Source organism: Prunus persica, chromosome G6 (assembly GCF_000346465.2).
Source record: "Prunus persica cultivar Lovell chromosome G6, Prunus_persica_NCBIv2, whole genome shotgun sequence".
In the NCBI taxonomy this organism is placed as follows: Eukaryota; Viridiplantae; Streptophyta; class Magnoliopsida; order Rosales; family Rosaceae; genus Prunus; species Prunus persica.
The window spans coordinates 18661150-18678659 of NC_034014.1; the positions used below are offsets into that span (position 1 = coordinate 18661150).

General features: G+C 40.4%; 2 protein-coding genes across 2 annotated transcripts; both read right to left on the minus strand.

Moving 5' to 3' along the window:
* On the minus strand, nt 846–1467 carry LOC109949706. The gene is made up of 2 exons (XM_020565808.1): nt 1159–1467; nt 846–1076 (listed from the first exon to the last, which is right to left on the minus strand). The coding sequence occupies exons 1-2, from the start codon at nt 1435–1437 to the stop codon at nt 846–848; spliced, it is 510 nt and encodes a 169-aa protein (XP_020421397.1). The 5' UTR covers nt 1438–1467.
* Nucleotides 1458–16052, minus strand: LOC18774726 (chaperone protein DnaJ). Its single transcript, XM_007207572.2, has 2 exons — nt 15636–16052; nt 1458–1736 (listed from the first exon to the last, which is right to left on the minus strand). Exons 1-2 carry the CDS (start codon nt 16050–16052, stop codon nt 1458–1460), a joined length of 696 nt encoding a protein of 231 aa, XP_007207634.2.

The following is a 17510-nucleotide window of genomic DNA, read 5'->3' on the forward strand; positions in this document are numbered from 1 at the left end:
GATGCCCGGGATGGACGGGCTCAGAGGTCGGCGCATCAAAATGCGGGACTGGAATGCCGAACTGTGCGAGGGACTGCAGAATGACCGACATCTGGCTCTGAAGAGTGGCCACCTGTGCTGTCAAAGCAGTGACCTGACTGTTTGACTGCGCCGATGAACGAGGTCGAGGTTCCCTCCGCCGGGCATTCCCCATCCCTCGACAATATGTCCCCGGCCTCCTCCTGAGAGTCTGATCCAACGTCTCCGTCAAGATCTGAAATCCAGCATCCGGTGGAGGAGCCACAGACTCGATCGGAGTCTCGGGAGGAAGCTGGGAGGCGGACTCCTGAAGAACAAGCTGGCTCCTCTCCACCATCGTCGTCTGTTGAACATAACATAAAATATAAATTAAAACATGCATATAAATTGAATGCGTAACATAAGAATTAAAATTAAATAATACTTACATGAAGGGACTCGGCCAACTCATTCCCGGGTCGAACATAAACGTCACCAAAGACGTCGATCTCTGGGAACTTGGACCCCTCCTAAATTGAACAAGAGAAGAAAAATATTAGTATGAAAAAAATAAATTAATAAAAAAATTTGTGATTATTAGTATCAAAAATGAAATAAAAATTTTGTGATTATTACCCGACGCCGTGCATCCATCCTATAAGAAAAGGGTCTGGAGCCGGAATGGTGGAGAAGGGTCTTCTTCTTCCTATTACCCTTATTCACTTGGGCTTTATTCTGTTATACAAAAAATGAAACGTATTAGTTAAAATATAAAAAATTAAATAATAATGAAATAAAAAAATAAAATAAACATTAATAAGTAATAAGTAATAATTAAACAAATATAATTAAAAAAATACCGCAAATTCGGGCGCTTGAAAATGAGCGCAGAGCCACTCCCAACTATCCTCCCGCCCCTCAAGCTCCTTCGGGCAACCCTCCTGAAGAGCGACTTGCGGATCATCATAGGCCTGAAAATGGTAGTGCAAGTCGCTCTTCCACTGCTTGTACCTCTCAGCGAAGAGTCTGTTGACGTACGTCAACGACTCTTCGTCGAGATCCTCCAAGTTATAGTTCGTCTGCAATCAATTAATTAGATACGTTAAGTAATAGAAATATACACAATTTTAAAGAAAAATAATGAAAATGTAAGGTACATACCGACAACTGGCCGCGAACCTCCGCCTGGATCTCGTCAGGCATGACCCTCCAAGACTTCCATTGCATCGGGCAATGGGTCCGCACGACGTGGCCAATGTCGTGGGCCAAGGAGCTATGCAACTCCGCCGTCGGTGCAGCCCGATGGCGCTCGTCGTATCCGATGCTGATACGACTGTTGGTCACCCGGGTGACCTTCGCCGTCTTCAGCTGACGACACGGTCCTCGGGTGTTCCTCTTCGCTGCAAAGAAATAAGGTATTAATGTTAAATAAAAAAACATTGTCAAATTTCAATATAAAATTAACAATACAAAAGTGTAGTTATACCTGGCTGTGATCCCGAGGCACCAGTACCGTCGGTCGATGTCGTGTCGATGGTGTCGGTGGGCCGGTGCCGCTGCCTAGCACTAGCTGGCTGCGCCACGGATGACGCAGATGACACAGGCGCCTGGGGCGCCCCGGGACCAACCACCACGTGGTCCAGCAAAGCAGGAGCAGTGGCAGCAGATGCCGACTGAGCCGGGGGATCCGAACTCGGTGCAGTCGTCATCGACCTACCACGTCTAATCAAGTCTGACATCTGTACATATAATTTCATTCAGAATTTAAACTAATTAATTAAAAGCATAGCCTAACCTAGGGTTTGGAATTTCGGAGTATCCGGGACTCCGATCAACGATCGGTCGAATCCTAAACGATCCTAGAAACATAAAGGTACAACTACGTGAGTTTCAGTTCGATCCAACGGTCCGAACATATCAAACCTGGAAATCGCACAATAGGCGAAATCCGATCAAGACTCAAACGGCAACCAAATTCAAATCCGAGCAAACCTAAGCGCTCGTGACAAACAGGGGATTGCTCTGGGACCCAGTGCCCCACTGCCACAGTATCCCACCCGCCACCACACGCGCCGGCAGTGCGTGGGTGTCCAAAGCGATAAAATTCGCCGGAAAATTCTAAAAACTAAGGGCCAAGGTTCCTACCCTAGGTTGAAAACATTAATTGGAGCCACTTTTGTTCTCGGACGGACCCCGAAAAATGGCCGGAAGTGGCCGGATTTGACATTCTCAAACCGGCCAAAACCTAGGTTTTAATTCCTATTTCCTACAGCAAAAATTCAGTAAATCCTAACCAACCATCAGCTAGAGCACAAAAAGTAGTCGAGAAATCATACCTCAAGCGTCGGAAATGGCGGCCGGAGGAGAGAGAAATCGACGGCGAAGATTCGGGACAAAACCGACGACACGCAACGGCAGGGAGGCGGCGACGGCAGGGAGGCGGCTGAGGTGACGGCAGGGAGGTGGCTGAGGAACGAACGGAGAGAGAGGGCGGAGGCGACGGCGGAGAGAGAAGGGAGGAAAACCAGAAATGGGGAAGAAGGAGGCTCGGGTCGTTTCTGAAGATTTATTCGACGTTGCGCGACGAACCATAACTCCGTCGCGCAAAATCGCATTAATGAATCTTGCGCGACGGAAATATCGTCGCGCAAAGTGGCCCTAATCAACCTTGCGCGACGGAAACAACGGGATTCGTCGCGCAAAACACATTCTGGCCGCCAAAATTTTGGGATTTAGGGTTTAGCGGGAGGCTGAAACTGAAGGGTCTGTGCCTTTTGCGCGACGAAGCAAGCAAGCGTCGCGCAATATTATCATTGCGCGACGCAAATGTTTCTGTTCGTCGCGCAAAACACTTTCTGGCCGCCAAAATTTTGAGATTTAGGGTTTAGCGGGAGGCTGAAACTGAAGGGTCTGTGCCTTTTGCGCGACGAAGTAAGTACGCGTCGCGCAATATCTGTCGCGCAAAATGGCATTCATGAACCATGCGCGACGGAAGCACCCGTGTTCGTCGCGCAAATCACCTCTGGCCGCCAAAATTTTGGGGTTTAGGGTTGGGCTGAAACTGAAGGGTCTTTGCCTTTTGCGCGACGAAGTAACTACGCGTCGCGCAATATCTGTCGCGCAAAATGGATTGCGCGACGTTTTTATTCTGTTCGTCGCGCCAGTTCAGAATTTCATTCGGTTGAAATTTTCACTAAGTGTTCAAAGGGGATGGAGGGGTGAACTGTGTGTCCCAGATTGCGCGACGAATATGAGAATATCCGTCGCGCAATCTTTATGACTTTCACTTTGCGCGACGAAATTAACATTATTCGTCGCGCAAAACCGAAACCCTAAAATGTAAACCCTAAGCCGTAAGCCCTAAGCCCGAAACCCTAAACCCTAAAATAGTTTCAATGATCCAACCGGCAAACTTATTTTTTTATACTTGGAGATCGTATACGCCAAAAATCAAAACGACCAAACATTCAGATATCAGAAAACGGGACAAAATATTTCGATGGTTATAAATGAAAAGTCATGATTTAACGGTTATTTTAATTCCGATTTTGATCATTTTTTGCAGCAACATTTGTTGACCCTATATGAATACAATGACTGAATTTGATCTTCAATTTCAGATTTTTACACTAGGGGATACCACATAAACGTTAAGTTACATTTTGACAAATGTATGAACAAATTTTTGAGTTTTTGGTGAATAGACGATTTTGATAGCACACGCAGTCTACGAAACTAGTTTCACCCATCCAGCCGTCAAACTTGTTTTTTTATAATTCGAGATCATAGACAACAAAATTCGGCCCAAAAAAACATTCAGAGATTAAGTAACGGGGTAAAGCTTTTCAACGGTTCTAAATAAAAAGTGATGATTGAACGGTTATTTGAACTCCGATGTTGATGATTTTTTGCACCAACAGTCCTACACTCCATATGAATACAATGAAATACTTCGATCGCCAATTTGAAATATATATGTGTGTATATATTATACTATAACGTAACCTAATATATATTTGCGCGACGAAGTTCTTCTTATCGTCGCGCAAAAATCCCAGACGCGACGCATTCATGTTCGTCGCGAAAACTATTGCGACGAGGTTGGTTCGTCGCGCAAAATTTACGCGACGCATTTTTTTGCGTCGCGTATGGTATTTTTGCGCGACGATAATGTGTCTTCGTCGCGCAAGGATTTGGCGCCATAACTCCTCCTTTAATTCAAATTGTGTATGCTTTGTATTTTTGGGAAAGGTTTTGTATTCATCATTTTTTATGCTTTGTATTTTTTGGGAAGGCTTTGTATTTCTTCATCAAAACCAAACTAAATTGATAATTAAGATTTGAATCGACCGAATTTATCGGTTTGACTAGATTGATGCCACTAATCATGAACCAAAGTGAAGAAAAATAAGTGGCACACAGCTAATATTGGAGAAATAACTTAAATTTTCTGTTTAAACATGAAGAAATAACTATATCTCAAAAGAAAAAGATAATAATTGAAGAGGCCTTAAGGCGTGAATAAATAAATAAATAAATAAAAACCAATCAACAAGCATGGGGTCGTAATAAGTACTGACTAAAGTATTGACATTCCACTGAAGTTTGTGATGAAATATGGAGAATGAATACACAACTACATATGGACAACTACATATATTCAAAGATTTGTATTACACAAAATGAATACACTAACATAATAAATTTACAAATAAATTCATTATTCATCATCTGAACTATAATAACTTTCGTTATCGTCGCTATCATCACTCTCGGTCTCCCAATCTTCTTCCTCCTCCTCCTCTATAACTGCATCATTGGCGTTGCTAGGGCCCACTGCAACATCGTATCGGGGAAGATCACCGAGGTCAATTGTAATTGACTGAATCGGTATTTCGACTGAAGCCACTCCTTCTATTTGAAACGGTTCTTGTATAACATTTGTATCTCGAAGTGTTTCCGCATCATTTTCCATTGAAGATTCTAAACGTTGGTCAGCCACATTGTCGACGTCGTTGTCACTTGGGTCTAGTTCTGGTATATCATACACGTTCCTATGATCCATCTTCTGCACAACTTTCCACCCGTTCCCGGCTTTAGGGTCATCTAGATACACAATTTGGGACGCCATGTTTGCCAAAATGTACGGGTCGTCATCATACCAAGTTCTGTTAATGTTCACAGACAGTACTCCATGGTCGATTTTAACACTTCCCGCCCTATTTGGGTTGGTATCGAACCATCGACACTTAAACATGATGACTTGGTATCGATCTTTGTAAAGCAATTGCACGACAGTTGTCAGTTTGCCATAGAAATCAATGTCCGTACTTTCGCCTCCACCTGGGACATGGACACCGCTGTTTTGCGTACACAACTTGTCATCTGTGCGGCCCCCAAAAATTTGACGCCGTTAACATTACAACCCGAGAACAATTCAGCGCGAATTGGGCCGAACGCCAAGTTATATAACTCATCACTGTAAGTGGGGGAATTCGATGATTTCAATTTATTCACCTAATAGTATACAAAACCAATTACATGTTAGTCTGACAAAATTAAATACTAAAATTTATATTTGTCAATGAGAAAACACTTATAACTTACAGAATCCAAAACCCATTGTGGAAATAATTCACGGTGTTTCCGGGCAACCAAATGTGATGGATGTTCTCGCTTCATCATCTGTTCATGCTCATCTAAGTAGGCCATTATCTCATCACAATTGTTTAGTACGAACCAATGCGCTACCTCCATGTCATTTCTAGAAAACGACTCTCCTCGTCCAGGATCTCCAAATGGTCGTGCGCTTTGGGCAAAAACAGAAAGTTTTTCATTTCTCATACCTCCGTCATTATTGCGTTGAGGACGATTGAAAACCGTCTCCACATCTTTTAAATACATTCCACAGAAAGTAAGCGACTCATATTGAACCCAAGCCTCTATAATTGATCCTTCGGGCTTTGCCCTGTTGCGTACACTTTTTTTCAGCTCTCCGAGAAGCCTGCCAAAATAAAACGATATGATACAAATTAGCAAACTGTCGATAATGATGCATACACAAATGATAAAGATTATATACCTTTCTATTGGATACATCCATCGATAGTTGACAGGACCAGCAAGCAATGCCTCTTCTAGCAAGTGAACCATCACGTGCATCATACTTGTAAAGAAAGCTGGAGGAAATATCATCTCAAACTTGCATAGGACTTGGACAATGTCATGGCGCAACTGAAACATGTCTGTCCTTCGCAATGTTTTTGCCGTCAGTTGGGAAAAAAATCTGGATAACAACATGATTGGCTTCACCACATCTTCCGGCAGTAGGTGTCGAATACCCACAGGAAGTAGGCGTTGCATGAACACATGGCAGTCATGGCTCTTAAGTCCAGTAAATTTACCCCCATCGACATTCACGCAACGTGCGATATTAGAAGCATACCCATCGGGAAATTTGACAGACGATACAAACTTTAGAAACTCCTTTTTGTCATTCGGTTTCATAGAAAAGAATGCAAGATCCCTTCTAGCTTTATCACTGTCCTTATTCATCCATAAACCCCTTCGTATGCCCATTCTTTCCAAATCAAGACGAGCTTTGATCGTGTCCTTCGTCTTCCCCTCGATATCTAAAATCGTGCCCACCAATGTGTCGAATACATTTTTCTCAACATGCATCACATCTAGATTGTGCCTCAATTTCAGTTTCGACCAATATGGGAGCTCAAAAAACATAGGCTTGTACGTCCAGTTCAAATGTGTAGCAGGTCTGGTCCGACTAACTGTTTTCCCGAACGGAGCAAAATCCAAACGGTTCAGCTGTTCCAAGATCTCATCACCAGACCATTCTCTAGGTCTGAGGCGACGCTCTGTGTTCCCGTCGAACTCTTTATCTTTTTCTCGCCACTCGTGGTCCCATGGCAACCATCTCCAATGACCAAGGTAACAAACTTTTCCCGCGTGCCAACCAGAAGTTACATCTTCCTTGCATACAGGACATGCCATATAACCCTTTGTGCTCCACCCAGAAACCATTGCATATGCTGGAAAATCATTCACAGTCCACATAACTGCTGCTCGCAAAGTGAACATCCTCCCAGTTGATTTATCGTACGTGCGAACACCGTTTGTCCATAAATCCTTCAGCTCATCAACCAGAGGCCTTAAGTACACATCAATTGACCTGCCAGGATCCTCAGTTATCAAAACAGTCATCATCATGTATTCTTTTTTCATGCATTTCCAAGGCGGAAAATTATATGGGAAGGCGAAAATCGGCCAAGTGCTGTGGTGTTGGTTTAAAACCCCATACGGATTGAATTCGTCAGTGGCAAGTCTCAATCTTACATTTCGGGGATCAGCAGCAAACTCGGGGAACGTTCGATCGAACTCTTTCCATGCCTCCCCATCTGCAGGATGCCGCATCACATCATCGTCTACCCGTTTTTCCTTATGCCATCTCATGTCTGTGGCAGTATGCGTCGACATATACAATCGCTGCAACCTAGGTTTAAGGGGCAGATAACGCATGACTTTTTGTGGTATCTTAGTCGTTCTATTCTGGGATGTCATTTTGAACCTCGACTCATTGCATATAGGGCATGTATCCAACGTTTCATGCTCTTTGTAGAATAACATGCAATTATTTTTGCAAGCGTGGATTTTTTCATAACCCAATCCGAGACCGTGCAACACCTTCTGTGCATGTTTATGGTCTTTCGGCAAACAATTGTCCGTCGGAAGCATTCTCTTGAAAACCCCCAAAAAGTAATCGAAACACAAGTTCGACATACGATACTTTATTTTTCCGTGCATTAGCTCCACAATGGCAGTGAGAACGGAAAAGCTCTCGCACCCCGGGTATAACTCTTGGTTGGCATTTTTTAACAGTTTTTCATACTGTTCAAACTCCGCACTGTCTATTGGTGTAGGCACGTCATCTTCCCCTTCCTGATTGATGTTGGTCGATGCGAATGGAAAAGCATCATGTATAATACCCATGACTTGATCATTAGGATCCACAATAGGTTCAACATTGTCCACTCTTGGGGCATTTGAAGACGAAGCATGCTCTACTTGTTCGCCGTAAAGGTTCCAAATGCTATATGTTTCAATCATTCCATTCCTTACTAAATGAAATCCAACATTTTCAATTGTCTCCAACAACGTGTTGTTACACCTCCTACAAGGACAACGGATTCTAGTTGCACCCGGGTTGTGTCTACGTGCAAACTCAATAAAATCCTCGATTCCATCCAAGTATTCGTCTGCGCATCTATTCGGGTTCTGTATCCACCTTCTGTCCATAATTCCTGAAACCACAATCATGACACAACAATCACAACAACTTCATACGAAGTTATAATGTCACCTTATGCCTCCGGCAAGGGCCCTATCCCATTCGGGAATGCATAGTCCTGTCACGTCACCTACGGCTACATGAGATTAGATTTCGACGTGGATTAATTTCGGCAGCATCTCGACACAGTTCTTGAAGTGGGCATAGGTATAAATACCTACGTACCACCCGAAGAACGTACCGAGATGACACCGAAATCTCCACAATCGAAACCTAATCCTGTAGCCGAAGATTATGTGACAACACTATGCATTACCAAACTGTCCAAATAATGGGACAATTCAAGAATTAATTGGACCGCAGTCATGCATTACGCATCCATGCACGAAATCCAACTAATCTCGAACGGGAAACTACGTGTTACTAAACATAAAAATAAAAGTACGAAGTTAATTTCAATTAACTTCGTACATCACAACACATTGTGCTATGTCACGCACAATTTCACAACATTATACACATATAACTTCACAAAAAAATTACAAACATAACAAACAAACTTTTACAATAACATACCTTCTCAATCGTTCTCCACCAATCACCAATCACAAATATCCCTAACGATAACAAAATTAATAGCGTTACTATGAATTTACATTAATACATTTAAACTAACGACAAAAAATACATACCCAATGAACGTACTGAATTCACAGCAGAGCAACGGCAGGGAGAGTGAGAGAGAAGCAAAATACAGTGGGAGAGTGAGAGAGAAGCAATGGCAGATACTAAAATGAAGAAGAAAGACTTTGCGCGACGAACAACCCAGTCCGTCGCGCAAAATGCCGTCGCGAAAACCCACTTTTCCGTCGCACAAAAAAACATTTCCGTCGCGCAATTGCCTGCCGACATCAGGTTTTTTGCACGACGAATAAAATTATCCGTCGCACAAACATCCGTCGCGCAAATAACATTATTCGTCGCGCAAGGTTTCGATTACGTCGCGCAAATAACATTTATTTCGTCGCACAAGATAGCACCGGCATTACACTTTACGCGACGAAGCTAATTCCGTCGCGCAAAAAAAGTTTTCCCACCCTGCATTTTGCCGCCAAAATTAAGTAACCCTCGTTTTCTTACGCGACGGTACATATTTCCGTCGCGCTAAGGCGTCTTTTGAGACGAAAAAGTTCGTCGCGCAAAGTTTTTTACAGCAAAAAAAATTAGACAATTTTCTGTCCATCTTTACGCGACGAAACATTTAGATTGTCGCGCAATATTGTCATGCGCGACGATTGTTTTCGTCGCGCAAGATTCTGGCGCCAAAAAAAAAACCGGTGTTTTTTCCCCGACCTTTGCGCGACGAAATTAGTGTTGGTCGCGCATAGATTGTTTGCGCGACGAAAATTTTTCGTCGCGCAAGTGTTCTGCTGTTTGCGCTCCGGTATTTTTTTTTCGTCGCAATAGTGATTTTTGCGCGACGAAAATATGTTCGTCGCGCAAACTTCCGTCGCGCAAATAGTAAATCGTAGTAGTGTTCCTCATCTCTCATTTCTGTGCTCTCTCTCTCTCTCTCTCTCTCTCTCTCTCTCTCTCTCTCTCTCTCTCTCTCTTTTCTTTTCTTATGTCTCCCAGGTTTTGCCCTCGTCAAACCATGTTGATCGAAACCATTGGTTCAATTGATAGTCGGCAAGCCGACAATATCGACGTCGGTGGAGGTCTTGTTTGTAGCATTCTGACCACCGTTAGTTCGGTTGCCGGTTTGTGTAATTGAAGCGAACCCACCCCTATTGAAAGAGTGATAATTTTTCATTTCAAAATGTTGAACGCCAAAATTAAAATTAAGAATAAAAAGGAAAAAATTAATGCACTACTAAGAGCAACTCCACCCATTTGCCCTTAGCCATGGCAAGGGGGGAGTTAGGGCAGCCACTATTCACGTGAATAGTGGTTGCCCTTGCAAATAGTATTTTGTGTTTCCACCCATTGCCATGGCTAAGGGCAATTACTATTCATTTTTTTGTTTTTATCACAACTTTTTTAATGAAAATAATTAATTTGGATAATATTTTCAGATAAGATTTCCCGGGTTCCTACGTGTCAAGACTATTCATAATCAGATAAAATTTTCGGATAAGATTTTCGGATTCAAATTTCGGATGAATTTCAAAATTCAAATTTCAGATAAATTTTTGGGTTCAAATTTCGAATGAATTTCAAAATTCAAATTTCATATAAATTTGGGTTCAAATTTCGGATGAATTTTAAATTTCAGATAAGATTTTCATCCAATCAAATCAAGCCACGTGGCATGTCTATCTTGCCAAAATTTTCTATAAAACCAGAGGCTCGGCTCATACCTCTCACACCACATCTTTCTATATTTTCATTTCTCAGAGTTTAGATTTCATACTTCATTCATTCTCAATGGAAGATTTTAGGAGATACTTGGAGAGGCAAGAGCGAGAAACAAATGAGAGAAACCGTAGAGCAGATGAAATCAATGAGTTGCAGAAACAAGTCGATGAACAAGTTCTCATAGCAGTGGCTTTGCAAGATGAAGAGAACCAAGTTCGTCGCCCTGGTTCACAAGTCGGCCGCCGCCAGAATGTGGACAGACATAGGCATTCTCGGGGTAAGAATCTTTTGGAAGATTATTTTATCCCAACTTCTTTGAACTCTGATATTGATTTTCGAAGGCGATTTAGAATGCAACCTCATTTGTTCAATAAAGTCATGCATGATATTTGCAATTATGATGCATACTTTGTTCAAAAGTGTGATGCTATTGGGTTTTGGGGCTTCTTCCAGAGCAAAAGCTTACAACTGTTATACGAATGTTGGCGTATGAAGCATCTGCTGATCAGGTGGATGAGATTGCCCAGATGGGGAAGTCCACTACGTTGGAGGCTTTGGTAAGATTTTGTCAAGCAGTTAAAACTCGGTACACTAGGGACTACCTGCGTAGACCTACTCCCAGGGACCTCCAATGGCTTCTACAAAAAGCCGAAGCTTAAGGATTTCCAGGAATGATTGGTAGCATCGACTGCATGCACTGGCAATGGAAGAATTGCCTAACTGCCTGGCAATGTGATTACGGAAATAGAAAAGGCCAAAAAAGTATCATCCTTGAAGCCGTTGCTGGCTTCGACACATGGGTTTGGCATGCCTTCTTTGGAGTTGCAGGTAGGGGTGGGCACGGTTCGGTTTAGACCGGTTTTTGCCTCAAATTAGAACCGATCCAATACTATTCATCCGGTTTGGTTCGGTTCGGTTTTAATAAAAAAAATTCAAAAACTGTCCGGTTCGGTTTGAACTGGTTTCGGTCCGGTTCCGGTTCCGGTTCAGTTTTGAACCGGATTATAAAAATTATTTTTTTAAATTACTTTTTAATACAATTCTTAACTGAAATATTATTTTTTTACTTGAAAATTAACAAATTATTCAATTTCATATAAAAAATAAATATTAAAGTGAGAAAAGAAAGATATTTTGACATTGAACTTGGATAAATATTATTTTTTTTAGTGAAATTAAAAATATAGCATTAAATATAAAATATATATTGAAAATATATTTTTTTTTAGTTTCACCGGTTCGGTTCGGCCCGGTTCGGTTTTTGAAGACATGGAACCGGATCCGGAACCGGTCCAAACCGGTCCGGTTCGATTTTTGACTGGTTTTTGACTTTTTGGTCAACTCGGTTTTTTTTCGGTTTGATTCGGTGCGGTTCGGTTTGGATTTCCGGTTCGCCGGTTTGAGTGCCCACCCCTAGTTGCAGGATCCCAAAATAAGCTCAACGTGCTGGGTCAATCCCCGATCTTCAACGATGTATTGAGAGGCCAGGGCCCCAATATCACCTATCAAGTCAATAATACAGTGTACCAAACGGGGTATTATCTAGCTGACGGCATTTACCCGAGGTGGACCACTTTTGTCAAATCCATTCCGAATCCTCGATCCCAGAAGCAAACATTATTTGCTACCTATCAAGAGGGATACAGGAAAGATGTCGAAAGGTGTTTTGGCATCCTTCAAGATCGGTAGTTGATTATTCGAGGTGCGGCCCGTATGTTTGATGAGGAGATCCTCAGAAGCATTATGATGACTTGCATCATCCTCCATAATATGATTGTGGAGGATGAGTACGATTATGATGCTTTAGAGGTCTACGAACCGGATCCAATGAACACGGCCTTGGCACGGATTTATGAAAGGCCCATGGGGCCAAGTGGAGAACCATTTGAGCCGGAACTGTTGGTGAGGGATGGTCATTTGATGACCCGAATGATAGATCGATATAAAGAGATGCAATCTTCGTATATTCATGAAATGCGTCAAGTTCACTTGATTGAGCATCTATGGGCGGTGAAAGGCAATGAAGATGAATGATGGAGCATAGATGCTTTGGTTATGTTTTATTTAGTTATGGTTAGGTTGTGTTGTATTTTTATTTATTATGGTTTGGTTGTGGTTTGTTAGTATTATTGTGCCTTGTTTGTAGTTTTTTTTATTTTAATTTTGTTTTGTTTGAAGTATGGAATATGTTGAATAAAAATGTAATTTATTGAATTCTTTGTTTATTAAATAAAGAAATCTAATACAAGTCATTACGAATTACTACTACTAAAATAAAATACATGAATTACAATAACTTTAATAGAAAACATGAAAAATACAAATACATAAAAGGTATGCTAACTAATTTAATGGTTTCCATCATTTAACCAATCCGTGTTGCTAGGCCCATCATCCCGGAAAAGTCTTCTTCTCATAACATCCCTTCGTTCTAGCTTCCAAAATTGTTTTGTTTCAGGGGACATATGACTTGTATCCATCGTCATGGTTTCCTGATCCGTCTTGTCTATATCTTTTTTGCGCAAATACTCCCTTTCTCGTGCATACTCAGCTTGAAGGGCCAACTCGTTATCCTGACGTTTCTGCTCCATTTCAATTCTTATGTCGTTTTGCCTTGCAATTTCCTCCAAAAACTTTGAATTATTATTGCTTGAATTACCCGCTTTCTTTACCTTCGCGGCCTTTCGGCCAATGGGCCTCAGCTCCTTTTCGATGGGTGAGTCTTGACTCATAGGGGAATCGAGAGGTGAATCCGATGTTATTGAATCACGGAGTGGCGTCTCGTTTAACACAACGGCGGGACCCGTCGGAATAATTATGAAGCGTTTGCAATATTTCACCACCTCCCAACATTCATGATGGTTGAAATTTTTTTTGCCACCCCCGGTTGCACCAAACCACATTTGTGCTTGAATCATCTATTTAACAAAAAATAGAAATGCAATAAATATTTAAAATATATTGGATATGCAAGTAACAAAAATAATAATAATGGAAATGCAATTAACCTTACAATTAAATTAGAAGTGCAAGAAAATTAAGAAACAAGTGGAAATGCAAGAAATATTAACAACATATTGAAAATGCAAGAAATATTAACAAAATATTGAAAATGCAAGAAATATGAACAAAATATTTAAAATGCAAGAAATATTAACAAAATATTGATATTGCAAGAAATATGAACAAAATATTTAAAATGCAAGAAATATTAACAAAATATTTAAAATGCAAGCAATATTAACAATATATATATATATATATTAGGAGATTAAACTTAATAAAACGAAAATTATAAAATACTTACCTCGTTAGTACGATTTTCCCCGCTTCTATAGTTGTCCATCGCTTTTGCTAGGGCATCTCTCCATTTTTCCAATTCTTTATTGAGAATTTTTCACCTACTAGATAATGCCATCTCCGTACGAGTAGAACCCGGAATTTTTTCACAAAATTCGGCATGAATTTTTTTTTCACATATGAAAAAATTTCATCTCATTGCCAGACACGGGACAATGACAAATTTGGAGCCAAGCCTCATACAAGGAAACATCTTCCATAGTGCTCCAAGCCCCTCCGGTTTCGATAGAAGAAGCCATAAAAATATGAAATAAAAATACAAGGTGAAAAAGAGGAAAATGTTGAGTAAAGAGTGAATAATAGTAGAAGTATAATGAAATGTATGAGGATTGGTGTTGAAAGTAAAGGGTATTTATAGGTATTTATAGAAAAAAAAAATCTTAATTTTTTAGAATTTTGTAAAAAAAATTTCATAATTTTATTGCCCAAAAAATGCCAGTCATTGGATTGGATTCGGATATGCTGATTGGAGGGCTGGGGGCGCAACACGTGGCATCTTCCCGTTGGAGCTGGCGTCGCGCTGACGTCAGCGCGCTGGTTCAAATTTTTTTTACCGTTGGCGCTTGCAATGCACACGTAAATGGTAAAAAAAATTTGAACGCGCTCGCTAACGTCAGCACCCACGGGCTGAAGCGTGGGCTGAACTCGCCTTCAGGCTGGCCTGAGTTGGTGGGACCCACAAGCCCCCCGGGCTTGGGCTGGCCACTGGAACGAAATTTTTTTTTCCCCCCCTAGCCTCGGGCTCGGCTGGCCCGTCGAACTTGCTCTAACGGCTGCCCTCTCTCCCCAAGCAGCCGCTCGCCCTCCACATCCCATCGTCTCTTTCGATTATTTTATTTCTTCTACATTAATTTTTTAATGTTTTCAAGTCCAGATAATGCCATTGAGTGTTCTTCTTGGTTTTGTGGATCTGAAGAGAGAGAAGGGGTGGCGTTGAGGGTAAATAAGAGCAACGTAGCAAAAACAGCCTTTTATGCTTTTTGGGCTTTATTCGAAAATATTTTTGCCTTTTTTCATAAACTAACAAATTTAACACCTTCAGACCGGAAAAAAAAAAACAAATTTAACACCTATGCTTGAAACTTTTTATTTTAACTTTTATTCAAAATAAAGTAAACATTCAACATAAAAGGCCTCAATTTTTATTTTTATTTAGAACCTCCAAAATTAATAAATCGACCTTGGCATTAATGTTTGGTTTTTCATGTGAATGTCTAATGCCGGTCGACCGACCCCATTGTCGGTCAAAGAGCAGTGTAATTTTTGTCATTCCCAGTCGATGGGTACATGTATTTTCGCATAGATTTGGGCCAAGGATGATGTGCCGATTTCTTCAGAAATTAAATTATTTTCTGATAAATGAAAAAAAAAAAATTAATCAGACAAAAGACTTTAGTGCATATGGTGTTATTCATATTAAAAGAATAGATGAAACTCTAGTGTCCATAGATAATTACAAACAGACAATATAAAAAGTGTCAAAGAATTACATAAAATAATATAAAACAAAATTCTACATTGACCGATAATTTTTCCTTTCCCTTTTGGTTTGAGACCTCTTATGCAATCCACGAAGTTGTTCTTCCCACACCTCCCTTTGAAACACGGATCTCTTTACCTCCATACAAAATCCCTCGACCCCTAACCCTGCTGATGAACCAGCCAAACCCAGCTGGTAATCATACATTTCGCGTGAAATCGGGTCAGAAAGTGTTTCATAAGCCTTTTGAAGCTCAATGAATTTTCTTGTTGACTCCTCTTTTGCTGAGGGAGGGCAAAGATCAGGGTGGAATTTGCGAGCCATGCTTCTATAGGCTTTCTTTATGTCATACAAGCCTACGTTGTTCTCAGAACCAAGAGAAAGTACCTCATAAAAGTTGGGCTTCTTTTTGTGCATTGGTAATCCATCAGCTCTGCAGGAAATGGTTCGAAGTTTAAAACTATGAGCTCTTTGCTTTGGCCTTGCTTTCTGCAGCATTGGAGCCATCTTTGCTACCTTAGGGTTGATGCTTTGCAATGGCAAAGACATTTCCATGTTTCTGTTTCTGTTTGAGAGAGAGAGAGAGAGAGAGAGAGAGAGAGAGAGAGAGAGAGAGATAGAGAGACTGAATTAACGAAGAGTTGACAGCTTAGGTAGCAATATATTTATAGTGCAACAGCTGCCTCCACTGCATTTTTAAGTGTAGACACGAAACGAGGTTAGATTTTTTTTTTTCCTTATTAAGACCGTTGAATGAAAACTTTGGCAGCAAGTTTATGCCATTGTCTTTGTGTGGTGTTTCCTCGCATTGTAGCTTGCTGTAGTAATTGACCATATGCTATCGAGAATGCTTATAATATGTTTGTCTGTCCTCATAAATTATTCAATTCAATGGACCGTCGCCTTAATTAGTGTACAGATTAACATTAAGGGTGAGAATCGAGCATGCTTATCGTGTTTGTGTCGTATCATTTGGGACCCATGTACATCTTTAGTTGGTTGAACACTAGTTAACTTTAACCCTATTGTTGATTGTGTTATTCATGAGTTGATCGTATCAAGTAATCACCAATATGAACAGTTAACTTCATGTTAATTAAGTTCAAGTTGTATTACCGTATAGGGTTAAAAGTCTTCATCGTGTATTAAAATTAGAATAATAATAATAAACGTGTTTTTTCTAGAAGAAAATCGACATTTTTCACGGAAACTAATTGCTTCATACATACAAGACAACGCTAAAACCAAATTTACGAAAGATTTATATTTGAAAACAAGTAGTGAAGACCATAGATAAACGGTTACAATTTTTTTTATTTCTTTTGGTCCAATCTTCTGATTGTTTATAGCTGTCCACTCCTTTTTCTTTTCTCTGCTTCTCTTGTTTGCTTGCCAAGCAAGCAATATAAAACTTCCAATGGGGAGAGAAAATATATGGTAAATTAAACCAAAATTAATCTCATCATTAACAACGCCCTTTATATTCAAATTGATTAGCCATTGAATTTTTTATAGGATTCATTTTTCGTACAGATATTGTTGCACTGTTTCTGCCGGCCTGCCATATTTCTCAATATTTAATTTTTCTTAGTGTCCTTTGATTATAAAAATCAATAATAAAAAACAATAATTTGCCATGAATATTCGTACGGAAATAAATCTTCTGCCAAAAAAAGAAAGTGATCAACTTTAATTAAGCATTATTAATTATAAGCCGTTCAACATTTGAATTCCTTTTTTACTATATTAGCCGCCGGGAGTGGATTCAATGGACCAAAACTAAAAAGTATTAGATTTCGTTGTAATTATTTAACATAATTCCTTGTTTTTTGGTAACAATTTTTAATTAATTAGGAATCCATTTTAATTTATGCAATGCATATTATGGACCTCTCTATCTGTCCTGTACTCAGCAAGTCTCTATCTATTCCACCGCAACCCAAAACACAGATATATCAAATCTTTTTTGTTCATAAAAAGCTGCCCATTAAAACAGCGAAGTTTTGTTTTCTA

Coding starts and splice junctions, on each gene's coding strand:
- LOC18774726 (XM_007207572.2), bottom strand. CDS start 16,052: ATGGAAATGTCTTTGCCATTGCAAAGCATCAACCCTAAGGTAGCAAAG. Junction 1,737..15,635: donor TCGAGGGATTTTGTATGGAG/GTAAAGAGATCC, acceptor TTATATGTACAG/ATGTCAGACTTGATTAGACG.
- LOC109949706 (XM_020565808.1), bottom strand. CDS start 1,437: ATGTTTTTTTATTTAACATTAATACCTTATTTCTTTGCAGCGAAGAGG. Junction 1,077..1,158: donor AGGTTCGCGGCCAGTTGTCG/GTATGTACCTTA, acceptor AATTGATTGCAG/ACGAACTATAACTTGGAGGA.